This window comes from Crocuta crocuta, unplaced genomic scaffold (assembly GCF_008692635.1).
Source record: "Crocuta crocuta isolate KB4526 unplaced genomic scaffold, BGI_CrCroc_1.0 scaffold27, whole genome shotgun sequence".
In the NCBI taxonomy this organism is placed as follows: Eukaryota; Metazoa; Chordata; class Mammalia; order Carnivora; family Hyaenidae; genus Crocuta; species Crocuta crocuta.
Genome location: NW_027532250.1, coordinates 5986628 through 6000269, shown reverse-complemented (window position 1 = coordinate 6000269; position 13642 = coordinate 5986628). Strand labels below are relative to the sequence as shown.

Here is a 13642-nt window from a genome sequence, read left to right as displayed (position 1 = left end):
GGGAGGGGAAGGAGGGTGATGGGCATGGAGGAGGGCACTTGTGGGGATGAGCACTGGGTGTTCTATGGAAACCAACTTGACAATAAACTGTAAAAGAAAAAAAGAAAAAAAAAGAAATGGGTGCAGCATGGATAGAACTGGATCTATCTTCGATTCTAAGGCCGGGGACGGGGATCATGAGGGCAAGTGGATTGTTAAGATCAGAGCCCTCAGGTGTAGAGTAAAAACTAACCAGAGACACACGCACCTGGTGGGGGAAAGAAAAAAACAACAACAACCAAAATTTATTCTCCAACAACACAGACAGCATCAGCAGGTAAAACTACAGGGGTTTCTCCATAGATCATACATTCACAAGGCATTATTCGCTTAANATATGGGAAAAGAAAAAAAAAAATTTTTTTTTTTTTTGATCCTAAAGTCAGGTGCAATAACACAGACAAACTTTTGATAACAGTTCTTGGTCTACTTTTCCACATAGAAGGAGACTTGTCCCCTCAGAAATTAAGGTCTTTCTCTCTCCTTCCTTGTTATACCGTTAGAGCAAGGTGTCCTCGTTCGCTTCATATTATGTATACAAAAAGGGGGAGGGGGGTTTAAAACGAAGAACAATAACGGTATCTTGAATGTTCAGTTGTTCCCGCTGTACATCAACTCAGGTTGAAGACAGGGCATCGGAACACTTTAGCGGTCACGAAATAGGAAAATAGACTATGGCTACAAAAATAAAAATAAATGAGGTAGATAAATTAAAGCTTTCACACCCATGACTTGCCTGTTCCAACTTCGTAGCCTTCATGCAATACTCAACAACAATCTTCATAATTACTTGGCATTTAAGTTGCACCGAGGACACTTCTGTACAAATTCGGAGGTGTACAAGTTGGTATGTGTACCTATGAGACACATGTTCTTCCATGAGTTTCTTAAAGAATGGAAACCCAGTTCTTCAACACGGTAGGCACTGGCGAACCAAAGTAAGTCACCTGAGGGTCTCTGCACCGGCGCCCGCCTCTCCTGGTGGCTCAGGAAGGAGGCGTTTGGAAAGCGTAGGGAGTACATTGGCACTCTCGGGTTCCAACCGAACTATATTTAAATAAGCAGCAACAAGCATTGACTCCCTAAGGACTAAAATCAGTCCATCTGAGGGTATTCTATCGGAGGTTCCAAGGCTGAAGGAATTCTGGAATTCGTTGGCAACCTTGGTTATTAAAAAAAAAAAAAAAAAAAAAAAAGTACATTCTGGTGGGAGGAACGGAGGATGGGTGCAGAGCTGGGGGGCCATTCAAAACAGGTCCCTAAACAGATGCCGTATCTTGTCCATGTACCCGCATACAGACAGCCGCGGGGGGACGTATAGAGCACCCCCCACAATGAAGCTAACAGTCGTCTTTTCCACTATGGGAAGCTCCAACTGGAAACAACCGGGATCCTCTTTGGAAATAGTTACTCTAGGTTGTACAAATGTTTCATGTATAGTTTGTCGCAAGTAACAAAGCTACTTTGCCAGACCCGCTTCTTTCCAACATTAAAAAAAAAAAAAAAAAAATTCTAGTCTGTTTTTGTTTTAGTATGCATTTTTTTTTTTTTTCGTTTTTTTTTTGTTTTTCGATTTTTTTCTTTTTTCGTTTTTTTTCCATTTTTTTTCTGCAAAGCAGCATAACATCTGATTGTAGGATTTGCCTGAGGTTGTGATCACAACTGTAAACATCACTTGCAAGTCAGTAAGAAAACAAACAGGAGGGGATGGGTTCTTTTAAAAAGGTAAAAAAAAAAAAAAAAGTCCAGTTCGGGAGGTCATTCTGCCTGCATTTCTCCTTCAACAAGGCGCTCCTGAGCTCCTGAGCTTAGCTGACGGCGATCTTGTTTTCCTCCAGGAAGTGAGGGAACTGGTGTTTGGGGACACTGTCAGCAGCACCTGGTTTTTCCACTTCGGCACTGAGGGCGGACTGGGAACCGTCCATCTTGGAGATGGTGGTGTTGTTCACAACGGAGCTGGCCCCCAGGGAAACCGGGAGGGTGGGGATGCCGCCGCTCTGGATCACGGAGATCTCATTGGTCTTCATGGCCAGACCCCCATTGAGCATGGTGGTGTACTGATTCCACACGACAGGGTCCACGTTCACCGAGGGGGCCAGGATTTCCTTGGGGAACATCTCGGGGACTCTCTTCCCATCAGTCCCTAACAGAGCCATGGTGTTCTCGATGGCCAGCTTCCTCCCTCGGCGCGCAGAACTACTGTTGGCTCCGTGCGTCATGTAGTGGACCTAGGGGAACAGGAGCAGAGAGGTTTCCACCAAAACAGGGATCTAACAGCAAGCCAGCCGTCTGCCTACAGGTCTGAAACATCCAGGTATCGGGGCGCCTGGGTGGCTTAGTCGGTTAAGCGTCCGACTTTCGCTTAGGTCATGATCTCACAGTTCGTGGGTTCGAGCCCCGCGTCGGGCTCTGTGCTGACTGCCAGCTCAGAGCCTGGAGCCTGTTTCAGTCTGTGACTCCCTCTCTCTCTGACCCTCCCCTGCTCATGCTGTCTCTCTCATTCTCTCTCAGAAATAAAACACTTTTTAAAAAATAAAAATAAAATAAAATAAAATAAATAACTCTGGAATAGAACAGCTGCTGCCCTGATGGCGTGGACACCAAACACCCAGTGCGTCAATGACCGTCATCACTGCTCCAGAGGAAAAGCAAGTCCTTGATGGGGTGGTCAGGGAAGGCCATCACGGGGAATGAGTGCTATTTATTCTAGGGTGGTGGACAAGGCAAGGGCTCTTCTGATGATGGTACTCCTGCTAATATTGCTTCTTCCATTTGGCCTCCTTTCTTTGTTTTCCCAGTCTGCCTTCTGAATTTCTAAATCCCTTTCAGCTTCTTTAAAAAGAGTTGGAAGAGGGGTGCCTGGGTGGCTCAGTTGATTAAGCATCAACTCTTGATTTGGGCTCAGGTCATGATCTCAGTTTGTGGGTTCGAGCCCTCCATCAGGCTCTGTGCTGACAGCCTGGAGCCTGTTTGGAATTCTCTCTGCTCCTTCCCCATTGTCTCTCTCAAAACAAACTTAAGAAAAAAATGTCAGCAGAATGTGGTGGGCACTACGTTCCTCAGGTACCTCATTTCATCTCTACCGGCGTCCTGAGAAGTCAAGTAAGTTCTCTTACCAAGTGGGCTCACCAGTGACTTGCTCTTAATCGCTACAAGCTGTTAAGATGTTCCAGGAATAATTTGAAACACTTTAGGACTACAGTGCATTTAATCTTCAGGACCACTCTGAAGTTCTCACTGCCATTACTGCCATGCCTGGGAAACTGAGGCACAGGGAGCTATCTGCCCAAAGCAGCTTGTGCAGAGAGAAGAAGGGAGGGAAAAAAGCTCCAGACCTGGGCTGATCCCAGGGCCTGAAGTAATTTAAGCTTTCTATTTCTAGACGCTGGTATTAGAGATGAAGTCACTTCATGCTCCTTACCTAGTCATTTTCACCAACTACACTAAAAAATTAAAAGAATAGCAGCTTGGGGGCACCTGGGTGGCTCAGTCGGTTGAGCATCGACTAGGATCGAGATCTCTCAGTTCGTGAGTTCGAGCCCCACATTGGGCTCTCTGCTGTCAGTGCAACCTTCTCGTTCCTCCCTCCCCTCACCTACTTGTACTCTTTCTCAAAAACAATCTTTAAAAATAAATGATACACAGTCTCCTCGGTTGACTCTAAGAAGTTTCAACCTTTATATGAACCACAAAGAATTTAATTAGTCACTCATGGGAGAGAAGTAGAGACCCAGAGACCCATCTGCCACCAACCACAGGCAGGGCCAAAGACAAAACCCAGGTCCCCAATCCTCATCCCTTCTTCTTACAGAGGCCACTTTCAGGCCTTATGGCGGGGGGGGGCCCTCCTTCCCATCTCCCCAGGTAAAAATCTTAGGTGGAATCTCCCAACAGGTATTAGGCTATTCTCCAGAAGGACCCAGCCGCTCAGGTTGGAAAGCACAGATGATAACCTGGAGCCTTTTTTCTTTTTAACTGTATTGCATCCTAGAGATGTTTACTCTTGCTATTTATTTCAACCTAGCTGACTACGAAAATGAAACATACGGGGTACTCATCAAGTCTGGATGTACACACAAATCCCTAAGTGATTTATCAGTATATTATACCATGTGCCACTTATCGGTTTCCAGGCTACATTTTACCTATCCACTCAATTATTGTCAAGAGAGGTCATGATCTGCCCCAGTACTGGAGGGAAAACTACCCCAAAGCGTAACCATTTAATACTAAGAGACAAGAGCATCCAACAGACCTAGTGTCTTATTATTCCTAGAGGGCATGATTTGTAAAATGTCAAATGCAGATCAGAAAAAAAAAAAAAAACAACTACCAATTTCAGAAATATCCTGATTTCAGAGACGTTATGTGAGAAAACATACTGTCTAATGAATTATTTCGAGGGCCAGCGGAGAGGTATGACTATACTGTATCCCATCTCGTCTTTTGTTTTTTTTATGCTTATTTATTGTTAGAGACAGAGACAGAGCGCAAGTGGAGGGGGGGAGCAGAGAGAGAGGCAGACACAGAATCTGAAGCAGGCTCCAGGCTCCAAGCTGTCAGCACAGAGCCCGACATGGGGCTCGAACCCATGAACCATGAGATCATGACCTGAGCTGAAGTAGGACGCTTAACTGACTGAGCCACCCAGGCGCCCCATCCCACCTGGTCTTAGTGGAAGAATTCATCACGAAAGGGGAAGGGCAAGGAGCCGTGCTGCTCACCATGGAGCCCCACCCCTGCGGACAGCCTCAAGAAACTCACCTTCAGGTTGCCTTTGGTGGTAAAAGCTCGCCCGCATATGTTACACACGAAAGGCTTCTCCCCAGTGTGAGTCCTCTCGTGAATCTGAAGGGCGCTCGCCGAGGAGAAGTTCTTCCCGCACCGCGTGCAGCCATGCTGTTTGGCCTGTCGGCGTGGCTGGGCCGCCAACAGAGGAGTCATGCCCGTGGACATGGTCGCGGGTCCGACAAACGCACCAGGGACTTCGACTTTGACATAGGCTGGCTGGGCGCGGATAAATGTTGACGGCAGGCTGCTACGACCTAGTATCCAGAGAAAAGAAACCCCAAACCTTTATCATCCCGTACTCACTCTTCCTCAAACCAAAAAAGAGCTGTGATGACAATTTGCCCACTGACAGCCTGGGAGCGGCTTTCTGGAATCGCGTGCCTCGGAGGCAGTTTCTCCTCTTTAGCATGTTGACCTGCACCGGGAAGGACAACTCAAACACTTCGGCAAAGTCAGCGTTTGGGCATAAAGGTACGGGCAGCACACCAACACCTGAAATTCAAGTTCCTGCATAAAAAGTTCTCTTTAAGGGGCGCCTGGCTGGCTCAGTCGGTGGAGCACGCGACTCCCGGGCTCGGGGTCAGGAGTTTGAGCCCCACGGTGGGTGCAGAGACTACCTCAAAAGAAATCTTAACGACCTCAGCGGGTAACCCCATAATTTATATGTGCGTTTATAAATGGGTTAGGCTCTTCCTCCCCCTGTCAAGAGTGATTAGCCTGTGAGCCTTACATCAGGGAGCGGGACCTCAGGATCAAGGAACTACTGATTATCTCGGTGGCCAAAAAGCCATGCGCCCACTTCTTCCTGCTGGCCCATCCCCTGAAGATCACCCGAATGTCTCCCCGGGACTCCAACACAAGAGTAAAAAACAAAACAAAACAAAAGAAACAACAAAACAAAACCCACCAAAGGTGCTGTCCATCCCCAATTTGCATTAACCACCATAAATAAAAAGATGTGAGTACTAAGACAGAGGGAGTTTATTATTTCCCTCTACCCAGAGGTACAGAGAGGCTCACTGCCCTCCCAGGGAGCACTCCTTTGCACAGATCACGCTGTCCGTTTGTAAAGTTCAACCCGGGCTCCTCTGGGATGACTGGGCGCCCACAATGGACCTAAGTTAAATCCAAAGCTCTATCACCTTCCATCTCAGTGCGGCTGTTCTCGGCGCCGTCTGCTTTGCCAGCGGCATCGGGAGATCGGGACTTGACGCTTTCTGCCTGGCTATTGGCCGGGGAGAGTGCCTGGAAGCACACGGTCTCCAGGACGTCGGGACTTCGGCTCTGGTACTCGGGGTCTCCCATCACCGAGGAGGACGAGTCGTTGGTCAGGCCGTCGCTCTCCACCGAGCCGTTTTCTCTGCTGCTTTGCCGCTGCAGGACGAGAGGAGCGGGAGCCAGCCTCCCGGGGGCGTCTAGGGAGGCCGTCCCGGCGAACCCGGGAGTGGGGGAGGCGGACTGCACGCCGGGAAGTGGCGCGGGGACCTTCAAGGAGCTACCGGGGGCGTCCTGGGGGCCGGCCTCGTCAACATCGATGCTTTCGATCGGGTCATCGTGGCAGACGGGCCCCGCGCGGCCGTTCTCGCTGAGCATCCCCGGCTCGGGGCCCGCGAAGTCGCAGGGGTTCTCGGGCAGAGGCGTGTTGGGAATCTGGCCGCCCATGTGCATCCGGATGTGCTGCTGCAGCAGGACCGCGTTGGTAAACTTCTTCTGGCAGATGGGGCACGAATGCTGCGTCTTGACGGACGTGGTGGTTCGGTGGACCCCGAGGTGCGTCTTCAGGTTGCCCTTGGTGGAGAAGGCTCGCCCGCAGATCTTGCACTGGAACGGCCTCTCCCCGGTGTGGGTGCGGTAATGCATCTTGAGCGAGCTCTGGCAGCTCAGGACCCGGTGGCAAATGAGACACTCGTTGGGGTCGCTGGTGGCCTTGTCGATGTTCTCCACCAGCTGCTGCAACTTCAGGGTCTCGGACCCCGGCTCGGGGGTCCCGCTCCCTTGGAAGCCACCAACCCTTGGGGAACTGTGGTTTGGCCCCACCCCCGACAGCAGGGCTCCGTCCTCACTTTCCGGAGAAGGCCCGGGCTGCAGGTCGCCGGGCAAGGGGCCGCCCAGGAGGTCCTTGGGGTTAGTCCCTGAAAAGCGACTCTGAGGTAGCCCTCCACTGGGGGTCCCTGTCACCAGGACGGGTTTGCTGTCTAGTGAGAGACTCGACTCATCTATGGGGACGGGTACAGAGAGTGCGTAGGGAATGCCATTGCCTGCCGCCATTTTGTCGTGGGACTCGGCAAACAGCTGGGGGTTTGCCTTCACCTGGGGGTGTCGATGAAAGTGCACCTTGAGGTTGCCCTTGGTGGTGAAGCGATGGCCACAGACAGAGCACACGAAGGGTCTCTCTCCGGTATGGGAGCGGAGGTGGATCTGCAAGGAGCTATCAGTCCCAAAAACCTTGCTACAGTACTTACACTTGTGCTTGCAGAGGACGGCCTCGTCTTTGGGTCTGACCTCCACGGGGGACACGTTCGGTGGCTTCCCCTTCCCTTTCTTGGACGGGTCTAACGCCACGGTGGAGAAAGGGCTCTGGAAGAGCACAGAGCCGGGGGCCTGAGGTAGCAGAGCGCCAGGAAGACGCGACACCACGTTCGGCAGCACCCTCGCGCTGTCGGGCTTCAGGGCGAAGGGCGCCAGCCCCGGGGACACGGCGCCGCTCGCGGCGGGGACGTTCGCGTGAGGTAGCTTGGCTTGTTTCAGGGCGTCCAGGGCCAGGCCCTGGCTTCCGGCTTTCTGGCTGAGCAAAGCCACGGCCGCAGACACCTGCTGGGACACGTGGCTGCCCAAGGTCTTGAGGGCGTCGGCTCCCGCCGCGCCGGAGTGGAGGGCGTGCGAGGCCCACATGTTCACCTGCACGCGGATCTGCTCGGTGAGCTGGATCTGCTGCAGCTGCTGCTGCTGGAGGCACAAGATCTGCTCGAGGACCCACGGGAGGCTGCTGGCGCCGGGCCCGGGGGCCGGGGGCGCGTCCGCACTGCGCTGGTTCACGGCCACCTTGGTGCCCCGCAGCGCCTGCAGGGTGACGTTCGTGGTGGCCACTTTGCCCTTGGGTAAGTAGCCGAGGTCCTGGGGCGCGGGCGGCGTGGTCCCCGTCTTCAGGAACACGACAGGCTCGACGCCCGGCTTCTCCCTGGCGTCCCCCGAGCTGCCGCCCTCCTCCCTGGGGCTGCCCTTGCTGCCCGGGCTGGGTGGCGGGTGGCCCAGCACCGCCCCGGAGAAGTCTTCCGAAGGCACTGGCCCCTCGCTGTCGCTCATGATGAGGACAGGGGGGGTTTTAGTGCAATTTTTCTTATGTTCCGAGAACTCGGAGAGGCTGAAGAACTCCGCGCAGCATTTCTCGCAGACGTGCGTCTCCTCCCGACGGGGCCTTTTGCCTGACATCCCAGCCCTGCTGGCTTCGTGGCCATTCCCGGGGTGGTTCATCGGAGCGCCTGGGACGAGAGAGAAGAAGCTAAGAATTCTGCTCGACATGGGACGTGGGGCAACGTCTAGGGAAGAGCCACGGCTCACAATGCAGAGGCCCTGGTGACCTGTGTCCAGCAGGCAGAGGAGTGTTAGAGGGGAACTTACGTAGGGGGTTGGATTGTGGCCCCCCTCCCCCCACCCCAAGGTTAAGTCCAAGTCGTTATAGCCAATACCTGTGCGTGTGACCTTGTTCGGAACAGGGTCTTTGCAAATATAATTGGGGGGGGAGTCCCTACCCCGATGCCTGCTGTCCTTAAAGAGGGGAAAGAAGAGATGAAACAGAATAAAGCCACACAAGAGTTACAGGGCTATATGCAAGGATTGTGAGAAGCCATCAGAAGGTGGAAAGGAGGCCTGAAATGGTTTCTTCCTCAGAGTCTCCAGAAGGAACTGACCCCACTGATGGCTCCATTTCAGATGTCTGGACTCCAGAAAGGCTAAATTTCTGGGGCTTTAACAATTTTTTTTAATGTTTATTTATTTTTGAGAGAGAGAGAAACAGAGCGAGCAGAGGAGGGGCAGAGAAAGAGAGGGAGACACAGAATCCAAAGCAGGCTCCAGGCTCTGAGCTGTCAGTATCACAGAGCCCGGCACGGGGCTCGAACCCACGATCCGTGAGATCATGACAGGAGCCAAAGTCAGATGCTTTACTGACTGAGCCACCCAGGCGCCCCTAAATTTCTGGGTTTTTAAAAAAGTTTTTTTAAATGTTTGTTTATTGTTGAGAGAGACCGAGCTTGAGAGGGGACAGGGCAGAGAAGAGAGGGAGACACAGAATCCCGAAGCAGGTGCCAGGCTTTGAGCTGTCAGCACGGAGCCTGACGCAGGGCTCGACCCCCCGAGCTTGAGTCAGACCCTTAACCTACTGAGCCACCCAGGGGCCCCTAAATGTCTTTTGCTTTAAGCCATCTAATTTGCAGCAATTTGTTATGGCAATCCTAGGAAACTCACAATTTATTATTAAAATAATCCCCTTAGAGCTCTGCGCCCCACATGCGTCTGCCTGCAAAGGCAAATGAACTTCAAGCAGTCAATACAAATGACATTGGAAACCTGCTCAAACCAGGGCTCCTAATCTCCATCCTGGGGCCACCGAAAGCGAAATTGCAGTAAATCACTCTGATTCAGCGTAACAAGTGCACCTTCCCATTTTAAAGATGCCCACAACGACAGCAGCGACAAATTTACTGAAAATACGGAGAAATGCACACCGGGTACATTCAGACTGGAAGGGCCAAAGCAGATGGTCCCAGAAATACTTTCATAGGAGACACTGACAAAAGATCTCATTTCAAGGAAGGCATGACCACAGAAAAAGACTTCAATGACCTTACAGATAATGAGAGAAGCCCCAGAATGGAAAGGGGATGGGAATGAAGGGTTTCACTCCTCTCCCTGGACTTGCACCTTCTACTACTGTTATATATCTGAAAATAAATACGCAGGATCAATTCTGGACAGTTACATTCCTAAAAAGGATTGGTCTGTGGATTTCCGTGTGTGTGTGTGTGTGTGTGTGTAGATTAGGTACTATTTCCTTCAGGGTTAATGATAGCCTGCACATTAAAATGCCCATCTTGGGGGCACCTGGGTGGCTCACTCGGTAGAGCGTCCCACTCCGGCTCAGGTCAGGATTGCACAGTTCCGCGAGTTCGAGCCCTACATCGGGCTCTGTGCTGACAGCTCAGAGCCTGGAACCTGCTTCAGATCCTGTGGCGCCCCTTTCTCTGCCCCTTCCCCGCTCACACTGTATCTCATGAAAACATTAAAAAATAATAAAAAAAAATATACAATGCCCACCTTGGGGACTGCTTTATCTGGATGCCTGGGTCCTTTATTGGTTTCATCTCCTGACTCTCCAAATCTACGTACACCCCACCCGCTCATAGAGGGGGTATACCTCAGAGCCAGCAACCTGTAGCCATACAGATCTAAGTCACACAAATAATTGCACAAACATACAAAGATCCATAGAAGAAGGGAATTTCTTTTTATGTTTACAGCAGCAAAAGTAAATTTTGATTCACCCATAGACCAAAAACTGTAGGAACTTCTATGCCCTTTGACATGGAGACAGAAGTTAGGGGAAAGAAACCGGCTGCTGACCGGTACGTAAAAGGGTGACCAGTTTTGTTTAAAACCTGTTTGAAATGTACAAATGCATGGAGGAAAGGCCAAGAAAGATATACATTACTTTTAGCTAACTTATTTGCTTCCTAAAGCAAACGAATTTTGCTTCTCAACTCCTTCTTGGGTGATTATGCTCCCCCAAACTATGGGGTTTTTTCTGACAAGTGGCCCACAGTAGGAAGGAGCAATTCATCTTGAAAAGAAAAAAGAAAAAAAGCTTATTTCTCTTTTGAAATTTATATAAGGTGGCCTAAGCTTTACACATTTTAGACCCGGTAATATGCAGTTTGCAAGGTGTGTATGGGTGGGGGGTGGGCCAAGGAGAAAGAGCCAACAACCATTAACAGGTGTGGCCAGGGTAGGGAATCAGGTGAGGGCTGATCCAGCATTCCCCTGTAAACAGGTTTGATAACATGGTAGCCTTACCATCCGAATTTGCCTGAAACATGCAGACCACGACACCCTCATAAGGTAGATATGCCTGGGTTGCGTGACGCGATTAACTGAACAAAGGAGCCAAGTACCACTCACGTGCCTGGCACCATCCTGGGTGGGATACGGGGAAAGTGCAGATATTGTGGGTGTTCACCGAACATTAGTTTCTCCAGCTCTTCTATCTCTAATGGCTCAATGGTTATGCTGGGCAACTAGGGCTGTGGGAGAACTTAGAACAATGGTCAGCTGATGCCCCACTAACAGTTCCCACCCCCTACTGTGTGTGAGGTAGGGGCGCTAGCCATCCAACCCTGAAAAAATGAGCCTTAGATCCTGCTACAGTTTGGACTAGGGACTTCTAGGTGCCCCATTGTGTATCATTTAATCCTATTAAATACTGGCCCCAAGAAAAACAAACTAAGTATTGTGACTTGCTCAGGGCAACACAAAAATAGTCATAGATCTGGGAGCCTGGGTGGCTTGGTTGGTCGGTCGGTTGAGCGTCCGACTGACTACGGCTCAGGTCATGATCTCACGGTTCGTGGGTTCGAGCCCCGCGTTGGGCTCTGTGCTGACAGCTGGGAGCCTGGAGCCTGCTTTGGATTCTGTATCTCCCTCTCTCTCTGCCCCTCCCCTGCTCACGCTGGCTCTCTCTCTCTCTCAGAAATAAACATTAAAAAAAAAAAGTCATAGATAGCTTTTGAGTACTTACTATGTGCTAGGCCTAATTCTTTTTTAAAAGTTTATTTTAGGAAAGAGAGAGAGAGAGAGAGAGAGCGCCAGAGAGAGCAAGCAAGAGCATGGGAGGGGCGGTGGGGGGAGATAATTCCAAGCAGGCTCCATGCTGTCGGCGCACAGCCCAACTCGGGGCTCCATCTCCTGAGTCACCCTGGCCCCCCATCTAGGTGTAACTCTAAACAATTTATAGGTTATCAACAACTCTATGAGGTAGGGGCTATTATGTAACAGAGGGGGAAACTGAGGCACAGGAGACATGGATCTGCCCAAGGTAATACATCTGATAAACTGCAGGGCCAATACTAAAGCCAGGCAACAGCACCCAGATCCTTCTTGGTGCCTATACCTCCTACTACATTTCTTCTGTTGAGATTGCCACTGTATTTCCCCTCAAAGACCCCCTACGGAGGACAGAAAGGCCTGAAGGTCAGGTTGGCAAAGGGGAAAGGAGACTGGGACGCACACTGCCATCTTCCTGGCACCCCCAGAAGTCACTTTAAAAGCTAGGNGGTAAGTTAGGAGACAATATACCCTTTCTACGTCTAGGTGGAGCTCAACAGGGAAGTACTTCCTTCTGACATTTCAAGAATCAAGTTAAAAATATTTGTAGGGGCGCCTGGGTGGCTCACTCGGGTAAGCGTCCGACTACGGCTGAGGTCATGATCTCACAGTTCGTGGGTTCGAGCCCTGCGATGGACTCTGTGCTGACAGCTCAGAGCCTGGAGCCTGCTTCGGATTCTGAGTCTCCTCTTCTCTCTGCCCCTCCCCCACTTGTGCTCTGTCTCTCAAAAACAAATAAACATAAAAAATTTTTTTTTGAAATATTTGTAAACACACACGTCAATTCCCAGAAAACAGTATCTATCTCCACGCTTTCCGAGTGGCACTCTTTCTGGAAAAGCAATCCTGGCAATTATGTGTCAAGAACTTGAAAAAGCAGAACTTTTAAATTTATTTATTTGTTTATTTATTTACTGGAAACTTCTCTTGGGGAGAAGAAACCTTTTCTTTTTTAAATTTTTAATGTTTTATTTATTTCTGAGAGAGACAGCGTGAGCAGGGGAGGGTCAGAGAGAGAGAGAGAGAGGGAGATAGAGAACCTGAAACAGGCTCCAGGCTCTGAGCTGTCAGCATAGAGCCCAACGCGGGGCTCAAACCCACTACTGTGAGATCATGACCTGAGCCAAAGTCAGATGCTTAACTGACTGAGCCACCCAGGTGCCCCAAGCAGAACTTTTTAAAAAAACTTAAAAGGTTTTTTTGGGAGGAAAATACGCAGTGTTGGTAGGTGCGTAAAAAAGGATCCGGCTCCTGCAGAGAACTCAGGGCTGCATCATGTGAGCACGAATCTCCTTTCACCCTGGTGAGGAATTTACTTCGTGTAACACAAGGGTACATCTCTCATATTAACAAACAACAAAAACAAAAACAGACGCACTCTGGTCAAGCAGTAAGGTTCTGGTTAAATAAACCAGGGCACAGGAAAAAAAGGAGGGGGGAGGGGACCCCCTGGTCACCTACAAAAATAAAAGCAGATCTGTTACATGTGCTGCTCCGGAGGAAAAATGCCCAAGGTTTATTTCAAGGGGAGGAAAAATGGGTAGAGAGCGGGATGTATCTCTCTTCTGGTCTCATCTGTGCTTGTGGATAAAGATACAAATTTGTTACCCGGAACTTTTCTAAAAGAAAAAATTTGTTACCCGGAGGCTTTCTAGCTCTTAGGGTGCGTGCCTGGGGATTGAGGGCGGAAGAGAAAAATTTTCAAGTATACGCTTTTTTGTACTATGCTCTCTTTTAAATTAGCAATGTGCCTGGGATGCCTGGGGAGCTCCGTCGGTTAAGCATCAGCTCAGGTCATGATCTCGGGGCTTGTAAGGCTCAGGAGTTCGAGCCCCTTGTCAGGCTCTGTGCTGACAGCTCAGAGCCTGGAGCCTGCTTCAGATTCTGGGTGTCCCTCTCTCTCAAAAATCAGTAAACATTAAATTTTTTTTTTTTT

General features: G+C 50.2%; 1 protein-coding gene across 4 annotated transcripts in view; it reads right to left on the bottom strand.

Annotated features, from left to right (window-relative positions):
* Positions 1–392: 392 nt before the first annotated feature.
* The window catches only part of SALL4 (spalt like transcription factor 4), a 14546-nt gene continuing 1296 nt past the window's right edge, over positions 393–13642 (bottom strand). The window contains exons 1-4 of one of the 4 annotated variants that reach the window (XM_077778341.1): positions 10144–10162; positions 5973–8309; positions 4804–5084; positions 393–2267 (exon numbers count right to left, since the gene is read on the bottom strand). In XM_077778341.1, coding sequence (XP_077634467.1) covers positions 1848–2267; positions 4804–5084; positions 5973–8301 — 3030 coding nt within the window. In that variant the 5' untranslated portion in view covers positions 8302–8309; positions 10144–10162 and the 3' untranslated portion in view covers positions 393–1847. Of the gene's footprint in view, positions 2268–4803; positions 5085–5972; positions 8472–10143; positions 10163–13642 lie in introns of those variants that run through there. The other 3 variants (XM_077778340.1, XM_077778339.1, XM_077778342.1) reach the window with 3 other exon arrangements.